The sequence below is a fragment of the Galeopterus variegatus genome, unplaced genomic scaffold (genome assembly GCF_000696425.1).
Source record: "Galeopterus variegatus unplaced genomic scaffold, G_variegatus-3.0.2 Scaffold1274, whole genome shotgun sequence".
NCBI lineage: Eukaryota > Metazoa > Chordata > Mammalia > Dermoptera > Cynocephalidae > Galeopterus > Galeopterus variegatus.
Window position 1 is genome coordinate 167,743 of NW_007727385.1, and position 14,508 is coordinate 182,250.

General features: G+C 53.3%; 3 protein-coding genes across 5 annotated transcripts in view; 2 read left to right on the forward strand and 1 right to left on the reverse strand.

The window, feature by feature from the left end:
- MYBPC2 (myosin binding protein C, fast type) overlaps positions 1 to 9,168 on the forward strand; it is a 25,770-nt gene extending 16,602 nt beyond the window's left edge. The window contains exons 19-28 of the mRNA XM_008576012.1: positions 201 to 389; positions 850 to 984; positions 2,933 to 3,100; positions 3,281 to 3,369; positions 3,476 to 3,671; positions 3,979 to 4,118; positions 5,404 to 5,563; positions 5,746 to 5,882; positions 7,426 to 7,612; positions 9,033 to 9,168. Of these exons, the coding sequence (XP_008574234.1) occupies positions 201 to 389; positions 850 to 984; positions 2,933 to 3,100; positions 3,281 to 3,369; positions 3,476 to 3,671; positions 3,979 to 4,118; positions 5,404 to 5,563; positions 5,746 to 5,882; positions 7,426 to 7,612; positions 9,033 to 9,043 (1,412 nt within the window). The 3' untranslated portion in view covers positions 9,044 to 9,168. The remainder of the gene's footprint in view (positions 1 to 200; positions 390 to 849; positions 985 to 2,932; positions 3,101 to 3,280; positions 3,370 to 3,475; positions 3,672 to 3,978; positions 4,119 to 5,403; positions 5,564 to 5,745; positions 5,883 to 7,425; positions 7,613 to 9,032) is intronic.
- A 512-nt stretch (positions 9,169 to 9,680) lies between these two features.
- On the reverse strand, positions 9,681 to 14,301 carry FAM71E1 (family with sequence similarity 71, member E1). The gene is made up of 5 exons (XM_008576011.1): positions 14,036 to 14,301; positions 13,737 to 13,825; positions 13,206 to 13,336; positions 10,321 to 10,603; positions 9,681 to 9,816 (listed from the first exon to the last, which is right to left on the reverse strand). Exons 1-5 carry the CDS (start codon positions 14,103 to 14,105, stop codon positions 9,760 to 9,762), a joined length of 630 nt encoding a protein of 209 aa, XP_008574233.1. The 5' UTR covers positions 14,106 to 14,301; the 3' UTR covers positions 9,681 to 9,759.
- An 84-nt stretch (positions 14,302 to 14,385) lies between these two features.
- Positions 14,386 to 14,508, forward strand: part of EMC10 (ER membrane protein complex subunit 10) — a 10,997-nt gene continuing 10,874 nt past the window's right edge. For all 3 annotated transcript variants that reach the window (XM_008576014.1, XM_008576013.1, XM_008576016.1), the window contains exon 1: positions 14,386 to 14,486. In XM_008576014.1, the coding sequence (XP_008574236.1) occupies positions 14,425 to 14,486 (62 nt within the window). In that variant the 5' untranslated portion in view covers positions 14,386 to 14,424. The remainder of the gene's footprint in view (positions 14,487 to 14,508) is intronic.

Genomic DNA, 14,508 nt, shown 5'->3' on the forward strand with positions numbered 1-14,508 from the left:
CCTGACTCATGACTGGTGACCTCTCTTGATTCCTAACTCCATGACTGGTAGCTTTGTGATGCTTGAGATCAACCCAAGATTCATGTCCTCAGAACTCCCTGTCATGTGATCCTTTTGATGTGACCCTCACTGCCCCAAAGGACTGTGACCCCATGACCGCCCCATGACCATCTGCTCCTCTCTGTTTGGGGAGCCCTTAGGGTACCTCCTGGAGCGGAAGAAGAAGGGGTCTCACCGCTGGATGAAGCTGAACTTTGAGGTCTTCACAGAGACAACTTATGAATCCACCAAGATGATTGAGGGTGTCCTCTATGAGATGCGGGTCTTTGCCGTCAACGCTATTGGAGTCTCTCAGCCCAGCATGTACACCAAGCCCTTTATGCCTATTGGTAAAGCCTCCTGGACCTTTCACTGAGCCTCTGACCTATACTCTGCTCGACGTTGATCTCTGACCCTACGCCTTTGTCCCCACAGACTCTGCTGACTTCTGATCCCTTTTATCCAACACCCAACACATTGGCCCCTGACCCCACACATGCCCCTGGTCTCTTCCTGACCCACTACATTAACTACGATCTCTAGGATCCTAGACTCTGTGCTGATGCCTGAATACCTCATTAGCCTCTGACCTACCAGGCTAACACCTACCGCTGACCTTGGAGACTTCACTGTCCTCCCTTGATATTTTGATGTTTAATGACCCTGAATGATGTTTCCTTACTCATTGACTTCCAGCCCACCATACTGATCCCTTTCTTGATCAGTGACTCCACCTCTGACCCCTGCCCCTTGCTGCTGACCCCTAGCCTCTCATTTATCCCCATTTCCCCTTTCACTGGATCCTTACAGCACCCACAAGTGAACCCCTGCACCTGACGGTGGAGGATGTGACAGACACCACCACCACACTCAAGTGGAGGCCTCCAAATAGGATTGGGGCAGGCGGCATCGATGGGTACCTGGTGGAGTACTGCCTGGAAGGCTGTGAGTGACCCTGCTAGGCCAGTAGGGGGGTGGCCTACACAGAGCCCCATGGGGTGTACAGTCCAGGGAACTGGAAACGGGGCCATGCAGAAAGGGATGTCTGGTGCAGTGGCTGCCCTTGTTCCGTGTCTGTACTGGCCTGAATCCCATGGGATGGAATGAGTCAAGTCAGACCCCAAGTGACCAGCTCATCCTCTCTCCCTTCCTCCTTCCCTCCCCAGCATCTGTCCGCTGTACAGCAACGACTTTCATCCATCCGTCCTTCCATCTATTCTTTCTTCCTTCCTTCTATCCATCCATCCACCCACCCATATTTCCTTCCTTCCTTTTCCCCTTTTACTTCTCTTTCTCATGCTCCCTTCCCTCTTTCCCTTCCTCCCTCCCTTTCTTTCTTCCTGCCAGCCATCCGCTTGCCTGCCCAGTCATCCATCCATCCTTCCATCTCTCTGAAAATCTTTTTCATCATCTGACTATCCACCCATACGGTAGTACTTTTCTATCCATGTATTTATTGCTTCACCTCCATCTTTCCTTCCCTCCTTCCATCCACTTGTATGACCATCCAACCGTCTGTCCATCTAGCTATCCATTCTCTCTCCGCCTGTCTATCCATCATCCACATTTCCATATACCCAAGCCTCCATCCTCCTCTGCATGAACATTCACCGCGTGCTGACTGCATGCCAGGACCAGTGCCGTGGCTATGGACATGTTGCTGACACGGTCATCTCACAGGGATGCCAGAAGTGATCACCTCAAAACCATGTCGTAGGCCTTAAAGTCAGGCAGACGTGGGTTCCAGTCCTGCCCCAACACTTTCTGTGTGACCTTCGCCAAGTCTCTGAGCCTCAGTATCTTCATCTAAAAATGGCGAGGACAGTTTCCATCTTGACAGGGTACAGTGAGGACCGCATTGGATAGTGCATGGAAGTGCTGGGTGGGTGAGCTGTTGTCGGCTTTCCCCCTCTTTCTCATCCCAGCTCTCTCTACCCCTTTCCTACCCTGGCTGAGCCCTCCCTCACACGTGCCAAAGCCACTCTGATGTTTCAGAACCAGTCTTGTTAGGGTTCACTCTATTGATGGTTGGTCTGACCCACATTGGTTCACCAACCCGTGGTCATAAACACAGCACAGAAAGGCATGTAACCAAGAGGCAAGAAATCCACTGGGTTCTGACCACCACCTGCAACTCACTCTCCCGGACACACCTGGATGCTTGCTCCCCAGCCTCCCCCTGCTGCGCCCTCAGACAGAGCCATTTTCCCTGTTCCTCTGTACCGACCGTGGCAGTAGAGAAGAGCATAAGAGCATTCTGGAGTCAGACAGGCTTGGATTCTAATTCCTAGCCCACCACGTTTGAGCTTTGTGACCTTGACAAGTTCCTTAACCTCTCTGGGCCTCAATTTCCCATCCCTAGAATGGGGAGAACATAGGGTTGAGGTGAGAATTAATGAGCTAACACATATGCCAACCTTAGAACCCAGTCATAAAAAATGCTTAACAGGGCCGACCCCGTGGCTCACTCGGGAGAGTGCGGCGCTGGGAGCGCAGCGTCACTGGGAGCGCCGAGGCCATGGGTTCGGATCCTGTATAGGGATGGCCGGTGCGCTCACTGGCTGAGCACGGTGCAGGCGACACCAAGCCAAGGGTTATGATCCCCTTACAGGTCACAAAAAAAAAAAAAATGCTTAACAAATGTTAGCTGCTGCTGCTGCTCCTGCTGCTGCTGAGTATTAACTCAGTAATCATTGTGGGGGAACCCAAGTCACTGGAAGGGACAGCGAGCTGAGGGCTTGCTTAACAAATGTTAGCTGCTGCTGCTGCTCCTGCTGCTGCTGAGGATTAACTCAGTAATCATTGTGGGGGAACCCAAGTCACTGGAAGGGACAGCGAGCTGAGGGCTAGGAGGAAGGCCATGGGATCTACCAGCATGGCTCCTTTCTCATAGCTGAGGAATGGGTCCCTGCTAACACCGAGCCCATGGAGCGATGTGGCTTCACCGTCAAGGATCTCCCAACAGGAGCGAGGATCCTCTTCCGGGTCGTTGGGGTCAACATTGCAGGTCGCAGTGAGCCGGCCACCCTGGCCCAGCCAGTTACCATCCGGGAGATTGTGGGTGAGTGACCCCTGGCCCCTGACCTTGCTCTCCTAAGGGCCAAGTTGGTATCATCTGACCTGCCCTTCCTGTGTCATCCTTAGGGCCTCCCCAAGACAACCTCATCACCATTGGTCTCTCCATCCTTCAAATGTCCCCCCAGCCCAGTGTTGAGCTCCCTCCCTGTGTTTGTGCCCTCAGAGCAACCCAAAATCCGTCTTCCCCGCCATCTCCGCCAGACTTACATTCGTAAAGTGGGAGAACACCTCAACCTTGTCATCCCCTTCCAGGTACGTGAAGCTGGGGTCAGGGGTCAGGGATCAGCCCCTGCAGCAAGACCCCTCCACATTCGTGAAGCCCTGGCTGACCTCTCCCCACCCATCCTCTCCTCTCCAGGGAAAGCCTCGGCCCCAGGCAGTGTGGACGAAGGGTGGGGCGCCCTTGGACACCTCCCGAGTGCACGTGCGCACCAGCGACTTCGACACTGTGTTTTTTGTGCGCCAGGCAGCACGCTCTGACTCCGGGGAGTATGAGCTGAGCCTGCAGATCGAGAACATGAAGGACACGGCCACCATCCACATCCGGGTTGTGGGTGTGCAGCCGGGGCCGGCAGGGAGGAGGGGACCATGGGCCAGGGGGCAGGGGGGAATGGATGAGGCGGCAATGAGATGGGGGGTGGTAGAGGAGGAGAGGAGAGATGAGGATGGCCCAGGAGGGGAGGAAGTGAAGAGGGACTGGAATGGGGGAGAGTATGAGGTGGGAATGGGGCAAAAAGGTGACAAAACGGGAGTGGGGGAAAAGGCGTAAGAGAGGAGGTGAGGGCGGCGGGAGGGTATGAGCTGTACATTTAAGAACTCTTGTGCCGGCGTGGAACACTGCCCCCCACCCCCCACTTCCAGAAAAGGCAGGGCCGCCGGAGAACGTGATGGTGAAGGAGGTGTGGGGCACTAATGCTCTGGTGCAGTGGCAGCCCCCCAGAGACGATGGGAACAGTGAGATCACGGGGTACTTTGTCCAGAAAGCTGACAAGAAAACCATGGTGAGAGGACAGAGGGGCCCATGGTGGGGATGATGGGGTAGAAAATCTGCTAGGTCTTCAGAGCCAGTGCCGATGTTCCCATTTCACAGCCGGGGAGACTGAGGCCGAGAGATTGGGAGAACGGGCAGGGATGGGAGGGTAGCTTTTTGGTGAGATTTGCTGCGTGATGGGTTTTCTTTTTCTTTTTTATTATTGAGGTAAACTTCACATAACAAAATTAACCATTATAGGGGCCGGCCCGTGGCTCACTCGGGAGAGTGCGGTGCTGATGGCACCAAGGCCGTGGGTTTGGATCCCATATAGGGACGGCCGGTTCGCTCACTGGCTGAGCGTGGTGCTGACAACATGGTGCTGATGGCACCAAGGCCGTGGGTTTGGATCCCATATAGGGATGGCCGGTTTGCTCACTGGGTGAGTGAGGTGCTGACAACACCAAGTCAAGGGTTAAGATCCCCTTACCGGTCATCTTTTAGAAAAAAAAAAAAAAAATTAACCATTATAGGGCTGGCCAGTTAGCTCAGTTGGTTAGAGAGCAGCCTTGTACAACTGAGATCAAGGGTGTGGATCCCTGTACAGGCCAGCTGCCAAAAAACACACAAAACCCCAAATTAACCATTAACCATTGTAAAGTGAACAATTTGGCAACATTTAGTACCTTCCCAATGTTATGCAACCTCCACCTCTGTCTAGTTCCAAGACATTTTCTTTTCTTTTCTTTTTTTTTTTTTAAATGACCGGTAAGGGGATCTTAACCCTTGGCTTGGTGTTATCAGCACCGCACTCGCACGAGTGAGCCACGGGCCGGCCCTCCAAGACACTTTCATCACCACAAAGGAAACCCTGTACCCATTAGCAATCACCCCTCTTTCTCCCCTCAACTTAGCCCCTGGCAACCACCAATTTGCTCTCTGTCTCTGGATTTAGTTATTTTGGACATTTGGTATAAGTGGAATCATATAACATGTGACTTTTGTGTCTGGCTTCTTTCACTCGGCAGTGTCTTCAAAATCACCCATGTTGTAGCACGTGTCAGCACTTCATTCCTTTTATGGCCAATAATATTCCATTGTCTGGATCAGCCACATTTGTTTATCTGTCCATCTGTGCATGGGCCCTTGGGTTGGTTTGGACTGTTGGAGACTGCGAACAGGGCTGCGATGAGGGATGGGTTTTCTTAACACTTGGGTGAGCTTTTCTCACCCCCGCCCTTCTTGTGTCTGTGTCCACTTGTGTGTGTTCCCCTTGCATCCGTGACTGGCCTGATCCCTCTCCGTCCCCTCACCAGGAGTGGTTCAACGTCTATGAACACAACCGGCACACCTGCTGTACTGTGTCTGACCTCATCGTGGGCAACGAATACTACTTCCGAGTTTTCAGTGAGAATATCTGTGGGCTCAGCGACTCACCTGGTGTCTCCAAGAACACAGCCCGCATCCTCAAGACAGGTGCCACCATACCCCTCCACAGGGCCCAGTCCCACCCCGACCAGCGCCTTGGCCGGGGTCTAGCCTGGACTCAATGTTGATGGCAACAGACGATGGGGGAGAGGTGGCTGGAGTTTGTTCCCTGGTTGGGGTCAGGGAACAATCTAGATCAGTCACCTTACAGGTCTGTCTCCTCTTACCAGGAATCACTTTCAAACCGCTTGAGTACAAAGAACATGATTTCCGAATGGCTCCCAAGTTCTTGACGCCTCTAGTAGATCGGGTGGTCGTGGCTGGATATGCTGCTGCTCTCAACTGCGCCGTTAGAGGCGACCCGAAGGTGCGGGGGACAGGGAGCCCAGATCTGTGTATATCAGGCAGGTGGAGCCCTGAAGGAAACCTTCAACACAATGAAGCCCCACTCCCCCTCACACCAGCCCTTCTTCGAGTTCTCTGTTTCATGGGATTTGCTCACTTTGAACCCACTTTGTTTTTCTCCTCCTCTGGCCAGAGCCCAAGTCTCAGACAATTACATTCTGCCTTCCTGCCCTTTTCTCTGCCTCACGATTGCCAGGTGACAGCTCATCTTGGCAGCCTGAGGAGAGGGTCATTCAGTCTCTCTTGTCCTATCTAAGGATAAGGTTTCTGTTTTTCTTGAAAACAGAAACCACTGGGGGTAAGGGTGGCCTAGATTTTCACAACTCCTCAGGGTCTTCCTGCTCCATCCTGGTTTCCAGACTGCTGTTTGGGAATATGGACAGGACACTTGCATCCTTGAGCTCCAGGGACTCATGTAGACCAAGAGTTCGCAAACTATAGCCTGTGAGCCAAATTTGCCTGCCACCTGTTACTCTCCATAAAGTTTATTGGAACATGGGCCATGCACATGTAAGTTTTGTCCATGGCTGCTTTTGCAGGGCAGCAGAGTTGAGTAGATGCAACAAACACCATAGGGCCCACAAAGCCTGAAATATTTACTGTCTGGCCCACAACAGGAAAAGTTTGCTGACTTCTGGTCTAGACTCCAGGTTTTTAGCTTCAGCCCCCTTTGTCTTTTTTTTTTTTTTAAAGATGACCGGTAAGGGGATCTCAACCCTTGGCTTGGTGTTGTCAGCACCACGCTCAGCCAGTGAGCGAACCGGCCATCCCTATGTGGGATCCGAACCCGTGGCCTTGGTGTTATCAGCACCGCACTCTACCGAGTGAGCCACGGGCCGGCCTCAGCCCCCTTTGGCATAGCATGGATTCATTAGTTCACCTTCTCCATCTCCATGCAACTGTTTTATTCACTAACTCTGCTGATTAATTCATTCTGCTCATTTATTCACCTACCAATTCATTCATTCATTTGTTCACCTATCAATTCACTCAGTTCATTCATTTACTCCATTTGTTTATTGACAACATTCATTCACTGACTCATTCACTTCATTTATTCTTTCTTTCTTTTTTTCCTTGATTATTCATTTCATTTTTTCTTTCAACAAAGCCAGTGCAAAGGTACTGAGGTCGGAGCCTGTCTAGTCTGCTTGAGGAACAGTGAGGCACCAGTATGGTTGGAGCAGAGGGAAGGAGGGAGAGGGTAATGTAAGGGCGGAGAAGTAATGGGGGCCAGATCCTGTAGGTCCTGTGGGCCACTGTGAGGAGTGAGCTCTTTATTCTGAGATCAGTGAGGAGCCCTCCCCATGACCCTATGAAGTAGGGATTATCAACCTGCTTTTACAGAAGAGGAGACTGAGGGTCAGAGAGTGGAAGTGACTAGTACAAGGATATCCAGCAAGGAGGTGGCACAGCCAGGATGAGAATCTAAACCTGCCTCCAGAGCCTCATTTTGCCACCACTGGGGACCCTGAGTTGGCCTCCTCTCCCGCTTCCTTCAACAGCCCAAGGTGGTCTGGATGAAGAACAAGATGGAAATCCGTGAAGATCCCAAGTTCCTGATGACCAACTACCAGGGAGTCCTGACACTGAATATTCGCCGCCCCTCACCCTTCGACGCTGGGACTTACTCCTGTTGGGCCTTCAATGAGCTGGGGGAGGCACTGGCCGAGTGCAAGCTGGATGTCCGAGGTGAGGATGTGGCAGTCTCCAACCCTGGCTGACCCCTCATTTGGGCCCTTTGCAAACTTAACTGGAGGCCCCCGTGCTGAGGTTGCTGAAATCTAGAGAGGAGTTGGACCTGGGCCGTCTGGGAGGATGATTGGGAAGCCAGGTTCAGATCCACACAGGAATGATGCTGTGATATTTGCTGTCATGAAGGCAGCACAGGTTGGAGTTGGTCCAGCCTGGGCAGGAGGAGTCTCAGAAGGTTTTTCCAAAGGAGCTGAAGGACAAATAATAGGCAAGTGAATGAGGTGGAGATGAGCGAGGTAGAGATGAGCTTAGCAAATGTCCCCAAGGCCTTCAGTGGGCGTGTCCCTACTTGGGGAGATGGGTTGACACAGAGTTGAAACAAACATGGGCTATGGCAGAGGACCAGGTGCTGTGGGAGCCCAGAAAAATGCTTCCCCCACCACAGCCTGTCCCCAAGCTCTGTCCATCCTGCCCCTGCCTCTCCTTGTCCCATCCCCTCTTCTGTGTCCCACCGCTCCAGTCTCATCCTCTTCCTCCTGGATCGGTCCAGCCTCTGCCTTGTCCTCCCTTTCTCCAGTCTGTCCTTCCTGTCCATCCCCAAACAGCCTTAGCAGGGTCTCCATATCCAGAGTTGACCTGCTCCTCCTGCTTACAGCCCGCCCAGGGCTCCCAGAGCCCCTGGAGCCCCTCAGCCTGGTGTTCGTGGTCCTGCATCCGGCTCCCCTCCCCCTGCCAGCCTCATGTACTCATTCTCCCCCATACTATGTTCCAGCCATACCAAGGTGCTGGTGGGTGCACAAACTGTCCAGGCTTCCTCCTGTCACTGGGACTTTGCATGTGCCGTTCCCTGTACTTGGGGTGCTCTTCCTCACCTCCTTTGCCTTGGGCTCCAGTCCATCAAACGGCGGCCAGTCAAGGCTCAGTGAGGAGGCCACTAACCATGTCCCACAGACCAGGCTGATGTTAATTCTGGCTTCCTGAGTCCCTCCTCAACTGTCACTTCTGACCAACTCAGACTTCCCCTGGCCCTGACGATAGCACAGCAGACAGAAGTGGCTGCAGACTCATAACAAGGGCTCACGGAGGACGCTTTCCAGACCCGAGTGTCTGTCATTCTAGATCACTGCTTTTCCAGGCTGACCCTAATATTATGCTGTCACCTTTAGCACCACATGCTGACTTCAGGATTCCAGCGACCACTCGTAGCCAGCAGCTGCTCAGAACATGCCAGTTTAGGGTTCAAAATGACAGGAATCACAGGCACCATGACATTGGATTGGCTGCCATATGGTGGTCAGGGACAGGTGCTAGATGATGACAAGTCATCGTGCTCCTCCCCTGCTGGTCATGTGGATACAGCAGGCAGAGGGGCCTGGGTGGGCCCAGCTTACCCGCTCTTTCCTCATTTCCCCCACAGTGCTGCAGTGAAACTCTGGCTCCCACCTGTCAAGACAATGCTGCTGAGTCCTAACCCCAATCCCAGACCTGCCCAAACCATGTTCTCCTTTCCCAAGTTATCACTGAGAACAAAATAGTGTTGTCTGGGGCTCTCATGTGTCTGTCCTTCTTGAATCTGTAGCTCCGCCTTCCTTCTCGCATTGGGGGTTAGACACATTGGGGCAGTCACGTTGGAATGGCAGTCATGATAAAACAGATCACATTGAGGTGGCCATCTTGGAACATCTACTTTTGTGAGGCAACCACGTTAACATAGCGACTACAGAGAGTCAAAGGTGAACCCAGGGCCATGGAGGCAGCTGGAGGCAGCCCTCTCAGACTAGCTACTAAGAGAGAGAGGAGGCAGGCTGGTCGCAATGGCAACTGCACTGTGTCAAAGACGAAGCAAAGGCTCGACTGAGAAGACTACTGAGGTAGCCGTGTCGCAACAGTGAGTACTAGGTCTTGGTGGTGGCCCAAGGAGCTAAACATGGCGAACTGCAGATTGTATTGAGGCAGCCATACTGGAAAAGCTACTTCTGGGAGGCAGCCGTGTTGAATTGGTGATGGCGACGAATCTGGTCATGACCAGGTTGTTGGGTCTTAAGTGGCAGATGTTTATTAACTTTAACAATTCATCTGCCAGGCCCTGAGGTAAGGTGCTTTGAACTTTGGTCCTTTGGTGACTTCAAAGGATGTTAGAAGAATCAGAGTCCCCAGAGTTCGGAGGCCAGTGGGTCAAGTCTGGCTTCTGTGGCTTGATGCTGGGTACAAGAGAGGGTTTGTCTCAGAGGCTTTGACCTGCAGACGTATCTACAGTTTGAGAGTGGGGAGAAGGGACTTTGTGCTTACTGGGAAGCCATGTTGGAATGGCAACCACCACAAGGAGCCAGGTGTCTCCAGAGGAACAGGCTCCACAGATGCCCCCATCTTCTGGGACTGTCGCCCTTCCCCTCCCTCCAGGACTTAAGAGGAACTGGACATGTGGCCTGGCTGCCCCCGTCCCTTCAGGGTGCACATTCCCTCTCCAGATCCCACTTTGGTAAGGGGAGAGAAGCTGGCGGGTGGGTCTGGATATGTTTCCAATTAGGAAACTATAGTCATCTTAGCTAGGGGTACCAAGGCCCTATAGGCCCTGCTGTCTTCTACCCACAAACTTCATACCACTCAAGGACTCAGGAGTCTAGGACCAGGTCACCTCCACTCTCAGACACAGTCATCCAGGCTCCCAGTCCCTCCCCCTCAGACACAGGAGTCCCGCCCCTCACCTCCTCCCACTCTAGCCGGATCTCCTCCTCTTCCTCTTCTTTCTCCTCCTCTTCCTCGTCGTCCTCTGGTGCTGAGTACTCCTGTGTGAAAGGCACAGCTCCCTGGGCCGAATTGAAGTGCAGGCGGTAGAGCAGCCTCACCCACTGGCCGAACTCGCGATCGCGAGTCTCGGACGGGGCCCGCAACTGCAAGTAGAAGGCGCGGCCGGTGCAGAACTTGACCTTGAGCTGCCAGCGGCTTTCGTCGTGGACGAAGAGCTGGACAAACTGCAAGGGGAACAGCCTGGGCATGTGGAAGGGGCGGTCTCAGGTTTTAACTCTCCGTGAATCAACAGTCTTCCCTTCTCCAGGCGCCCTCAGGGTCTAGCCTCCCACATCTGTCCACTCCTCCCTCTGCCCGCAAGGAATCTTTTTTTGCCTCCATTGCCTCTTGTATATAAATCCATCCCCAACTTTCTTCCAACCCAAAATCACCTTTTTGTCTCCTGTTGGTCCTAACTCCATAACTCCAGACTCAAATACACAACTGCCTACTTGAAATTTCCATTTGGATGTCGGATCGATCATCAGACCACAACGTGTCCAACAACCAAATTCCTGATCTCCTTTCCTGCAAACCTACTCTTCTTCTTTGCCACCTTAACTACATTCCCGCCTCCAACTCCCCACCCTCTTCCCTTGCTAGGTCAAAAGTCTTGGAGTCGCCCCTGACTTGACGTTCTTTCTCACACTCTCAACCAATCTTGCCATCAAATCCTGGTGGCTCCACCTTTAAAATGTATCCACAATCCAACCACTTCTGACTCCCTCAACAGCCATCCTGGGGTCCAGCCACAGTAATTTCCCGCCTGGGTTTCTGGCCTCAGCCCTTGTTTCCTAGTCTGTTTTCCATGAGGCCGTCAGAGGGCGCCAGTTAATGCCTTACTTAGCCCCCCGTTCTGCTGCGGCTGCCGGCTCACGCGGTGAAAACAAGGTCCTGCAGGATCTGCCCCTTTGTTCCCTCTCTGACCTCAGCTGCTGTACCTCCAGCCACACTAGCCTTCTCACTGTTCCATGAACACACCAGGCTCAGTTCTACCCCAGGACCTTTGCACAGGCTGTTCCCTCCACTCGGTACACCCTGTTTCTCCAGCCATCCCCGTGACTCACTCCCTTAATCTCCCTCACGTCTTTCTCAGGAGGTTCCTTCCCAGGGAGGTTTCCTCTTGGCCTATTTACAACCACATCCACCCTTGCAGACCTCCCCATGTCCCTGCCCTGTCTTATAGATCCTTACACCATCTGACAAACTGCCATGTGTTCTGTCTGCCTTCCCAGTAGAATGTGAGCTCCTTGAGGGCAAGGATTCTGGCCTGGTTTTGTCCAATGCTGTTTCCCTAGTACGCAGAGCTGACATATAGCAGGTGCTCAATGGATGTTTATTGAGTATTTGAATAAATGAATTGCTCAGGCCCCCACCCTGATTCAAAGGTCCAACAAGGCAGAGGAGGAAACAGTCGAGAAGGTGGGTAACTTGGCCCAGGTCAGGAACATTCCTTCATGTTCTTAACCAAACATTGGGTAGCCACATATTCCCCTCTGGCCTAGCACTATTACTTCTAAGAACTGGTCTTACAGATACCCTCACATCTGTCCACAGACTTACTCACATGGATAACCCCCGCCACATTGGCTATAACCCCAAGACACCAGAGGAAATTTCAGTGTCCCTCAGTGGGTGACTTATTATGTCCCCTGCCATATGGAAGAACATCGGCTGACATATGTGGAGTGCTTACTCTGTTCCAGGTGCTGTTCCAAGTGCTTTACAAACATTTACTCAGTTTATCCCCTGATAACCCTGGAAGGTGCGCTCTCTTATTTCCACTTCCCAGATGAGGAAACTGAGGCACGGACAGGTAGGGAAGTTGGCCAAAGCCAGTGAAGAAGGGAGTCCAGGATTTGAACACAGGCCATCTGAAGGCAGACATTGTTCAAGGACATCCCTTCTACACTGTAACAGCAACAGGCTGGACACAAGCTTGGTGCTCAAGGGGGCAGAGCTTGTTCAATTGCGTACATCCAAAAAAAAAAAATGTGGTGGCTGGTACTATGCCGACATAAAATGGGTACTGACATAGTGCTGATGAGGGAGTGAGCACAGCAGAAAGGGAGCATACAGCATGTGTCTACTGCTGTTTTTAAAGAAAGAGTGAACACATATATGCCTGTTGGTAACTTGTTACAGAACAGCTCAGAGCTGTAAGTTGGTTAGACAGAAGCAAGATAGGTTGGGCTGGCTAGTTGGCTCGCTTGTTTAGAGTGCCATGTTTGTTTTGTATTTTGGAGTATGTTTGTTTTCCCACGTGTTTGTATTACTCTTTCAATGAAAAACTAAGGCCAAAACAGGCAGCATGTAGCATGGCATGGGAGCTCAAGAATCATGAGATCAGCCATCACGAGGAGCCCGAGGTTCCAATCTCAGACCATCCTTGACCTACTGTGGGACCCTGGGCAAACTGGCTTTCCTCTCTGAGCCTCAGTTTATCTCTTTGGAGGATGGGGCTAAGGAGCCCCACCATGTGAGGATATGAGGTCTGAGATGAGATCATGTGAATGGCCCAGGGGGCACCTGGCATGCAGTAGACACTGCACAAATGGTCATTTTCCTACCTCTACCAGGGTATAGCTGAAGAGTGTTCCCTCATGTCTGTCTAGACCCTGGTTTTTGGCCCCTGTGGATTGCCCTGTCCTTATTCTGCTGGGTGGACAGCAGCCCAGACAGGGCTGGCAGCCACCCGAGGCTACTTGCCCTAGGGGTGGTCTGGATGACAGCAGGTGCTCCTGGGGGCTTGGGTGCCCAGAGCTGAGAAGGAGGAGTTCTAGGTTTAGGTGGGGGCAGTCACCCGAAGAGCTCCAGATGTCCATTTTCCTTGGAAGGGCCCGCCAGCAGCAACAGATCAGGGAGTTCCAGGGCTGGACTGGAGGCTGCCACCCCCATTGTGACTTTGTTGGCGACTTCTCCTAACTGGGTTACCTGGGGCCAGAGGTCAGAGACAGGATAGAAGGGGGGCAGAATTGGGAAGAGATCAGAGGTCAGGAATCTTGGTAGGGTAAAAAGATCATGGACCTGGTGAAATGAAAATCAGTTTGGGGGTCAGATATCTTGTGATTAAAGGTCAAGAATCATGGGCGTCAAGTCAGGGAAACTGAGGCAAGGGAATCAGCGGCCAGGATTCACAGGTATGCTAAAAGGCTAGAGGTATGGGTGGGGGGAGGAGTGGTCAGAGGTCACATAGGAGGAGTTGGAGGTCAGGGATCCCATGAGATGGACGTTATGGGAAAATGGTCAGAAGGAGGGACAGCAGGGGTTTTCCAAGTCAGGTCGAGGGTCAGGCCGAAGCTCTGGAGCTGAGGGTGTCTTGGGGGCTTCACACCTGCACGAAGTTGCTCTCAAAGATGGGGAAGTCTCGCAGCTCGTCGAACTCGCCGCTCAGTAGGTGGCGTTGAAGCCGTCCGGGACGGCCTGTGGGAGAGGCAGGAACCAGGGGGTGTTCTAGCGGGCGAAGTTAGGGGGTCTATCCCAGGAGGCTGGGCCCAGCCCCCCCAGAAGGTGGAGCAGGGGGCAGCTCCGCGTTGAGAAAAGGGGGATCAGATGCTTCCAAATTGCCGGCCCCATCCCTCACCTGGTTCCCTCACCGGGTCCAACCCCTCTTGGCCGGGCTCCTCCTCTCACCTGCCGTCCCACCGGGTCCCGCCTCACCTGCTCCACCGAGGGCTGGCTTAGGCACATTCCTCCGCTTCATCGCAACGCCCCTACCGCTTGTGGGAGTGGAGGGAGGAGCCGGGGGAGAAAACAAGGCAGCGGGGCCAATGGCTATGTCACGTCACAATATCGGGGACCGGGTAGAATGACGTCACCGAGAAGAGAACGCCTAAGAGGGTGACGTCACTGGAGGGGGGGGACAGCCCCGCGGACGTCCAGCCCCGATTGCGGAGGGCGCCAATGCGCAGGCGCGAGGAGCCGGCGCAGGCGTACGGGCGTCGGGACGCGGCCGGTCACTCCCAGCGTGCTCCGCGGCGCGCTGCTCACGGCCGCCCTTTGGCTGGTGGGACGGGGTCGAGATGGCGGAGGCCGTCGCTGGGGCAACTCGGCTCCTCCTGCTCTTGCTGATGGCGGCAGCAGCGCCCAGCCGGGCCCGGGGCAGC

Excerpts from the sequence above, each read along its gene's own strand:
- FAM71E1 (XM_008576011.1), bottom strand. The coding sequence starts at position 14,105 with ATGAAGCGGAGGAATGTGCCTAAGCCAGCCCTCGGTGGAGCAGGTGAG. Across the intron at positions 13,337-13,736 it reads TTGAGAGCAACTTCGTGCAG|GTAACCCAGTTAGGAGAAGT; the intron begins GTGTGAAGCCCC and ends CTCTGGCCCCAG. Across the intron at positions 9,817-10,320 it reads TCCGGCTAGAGTGGGAGGAG|CATCAAGCCACAGAAGCCAG; the intron begins GTGAGGGGCGGG and ends TCTTGTACCCAG.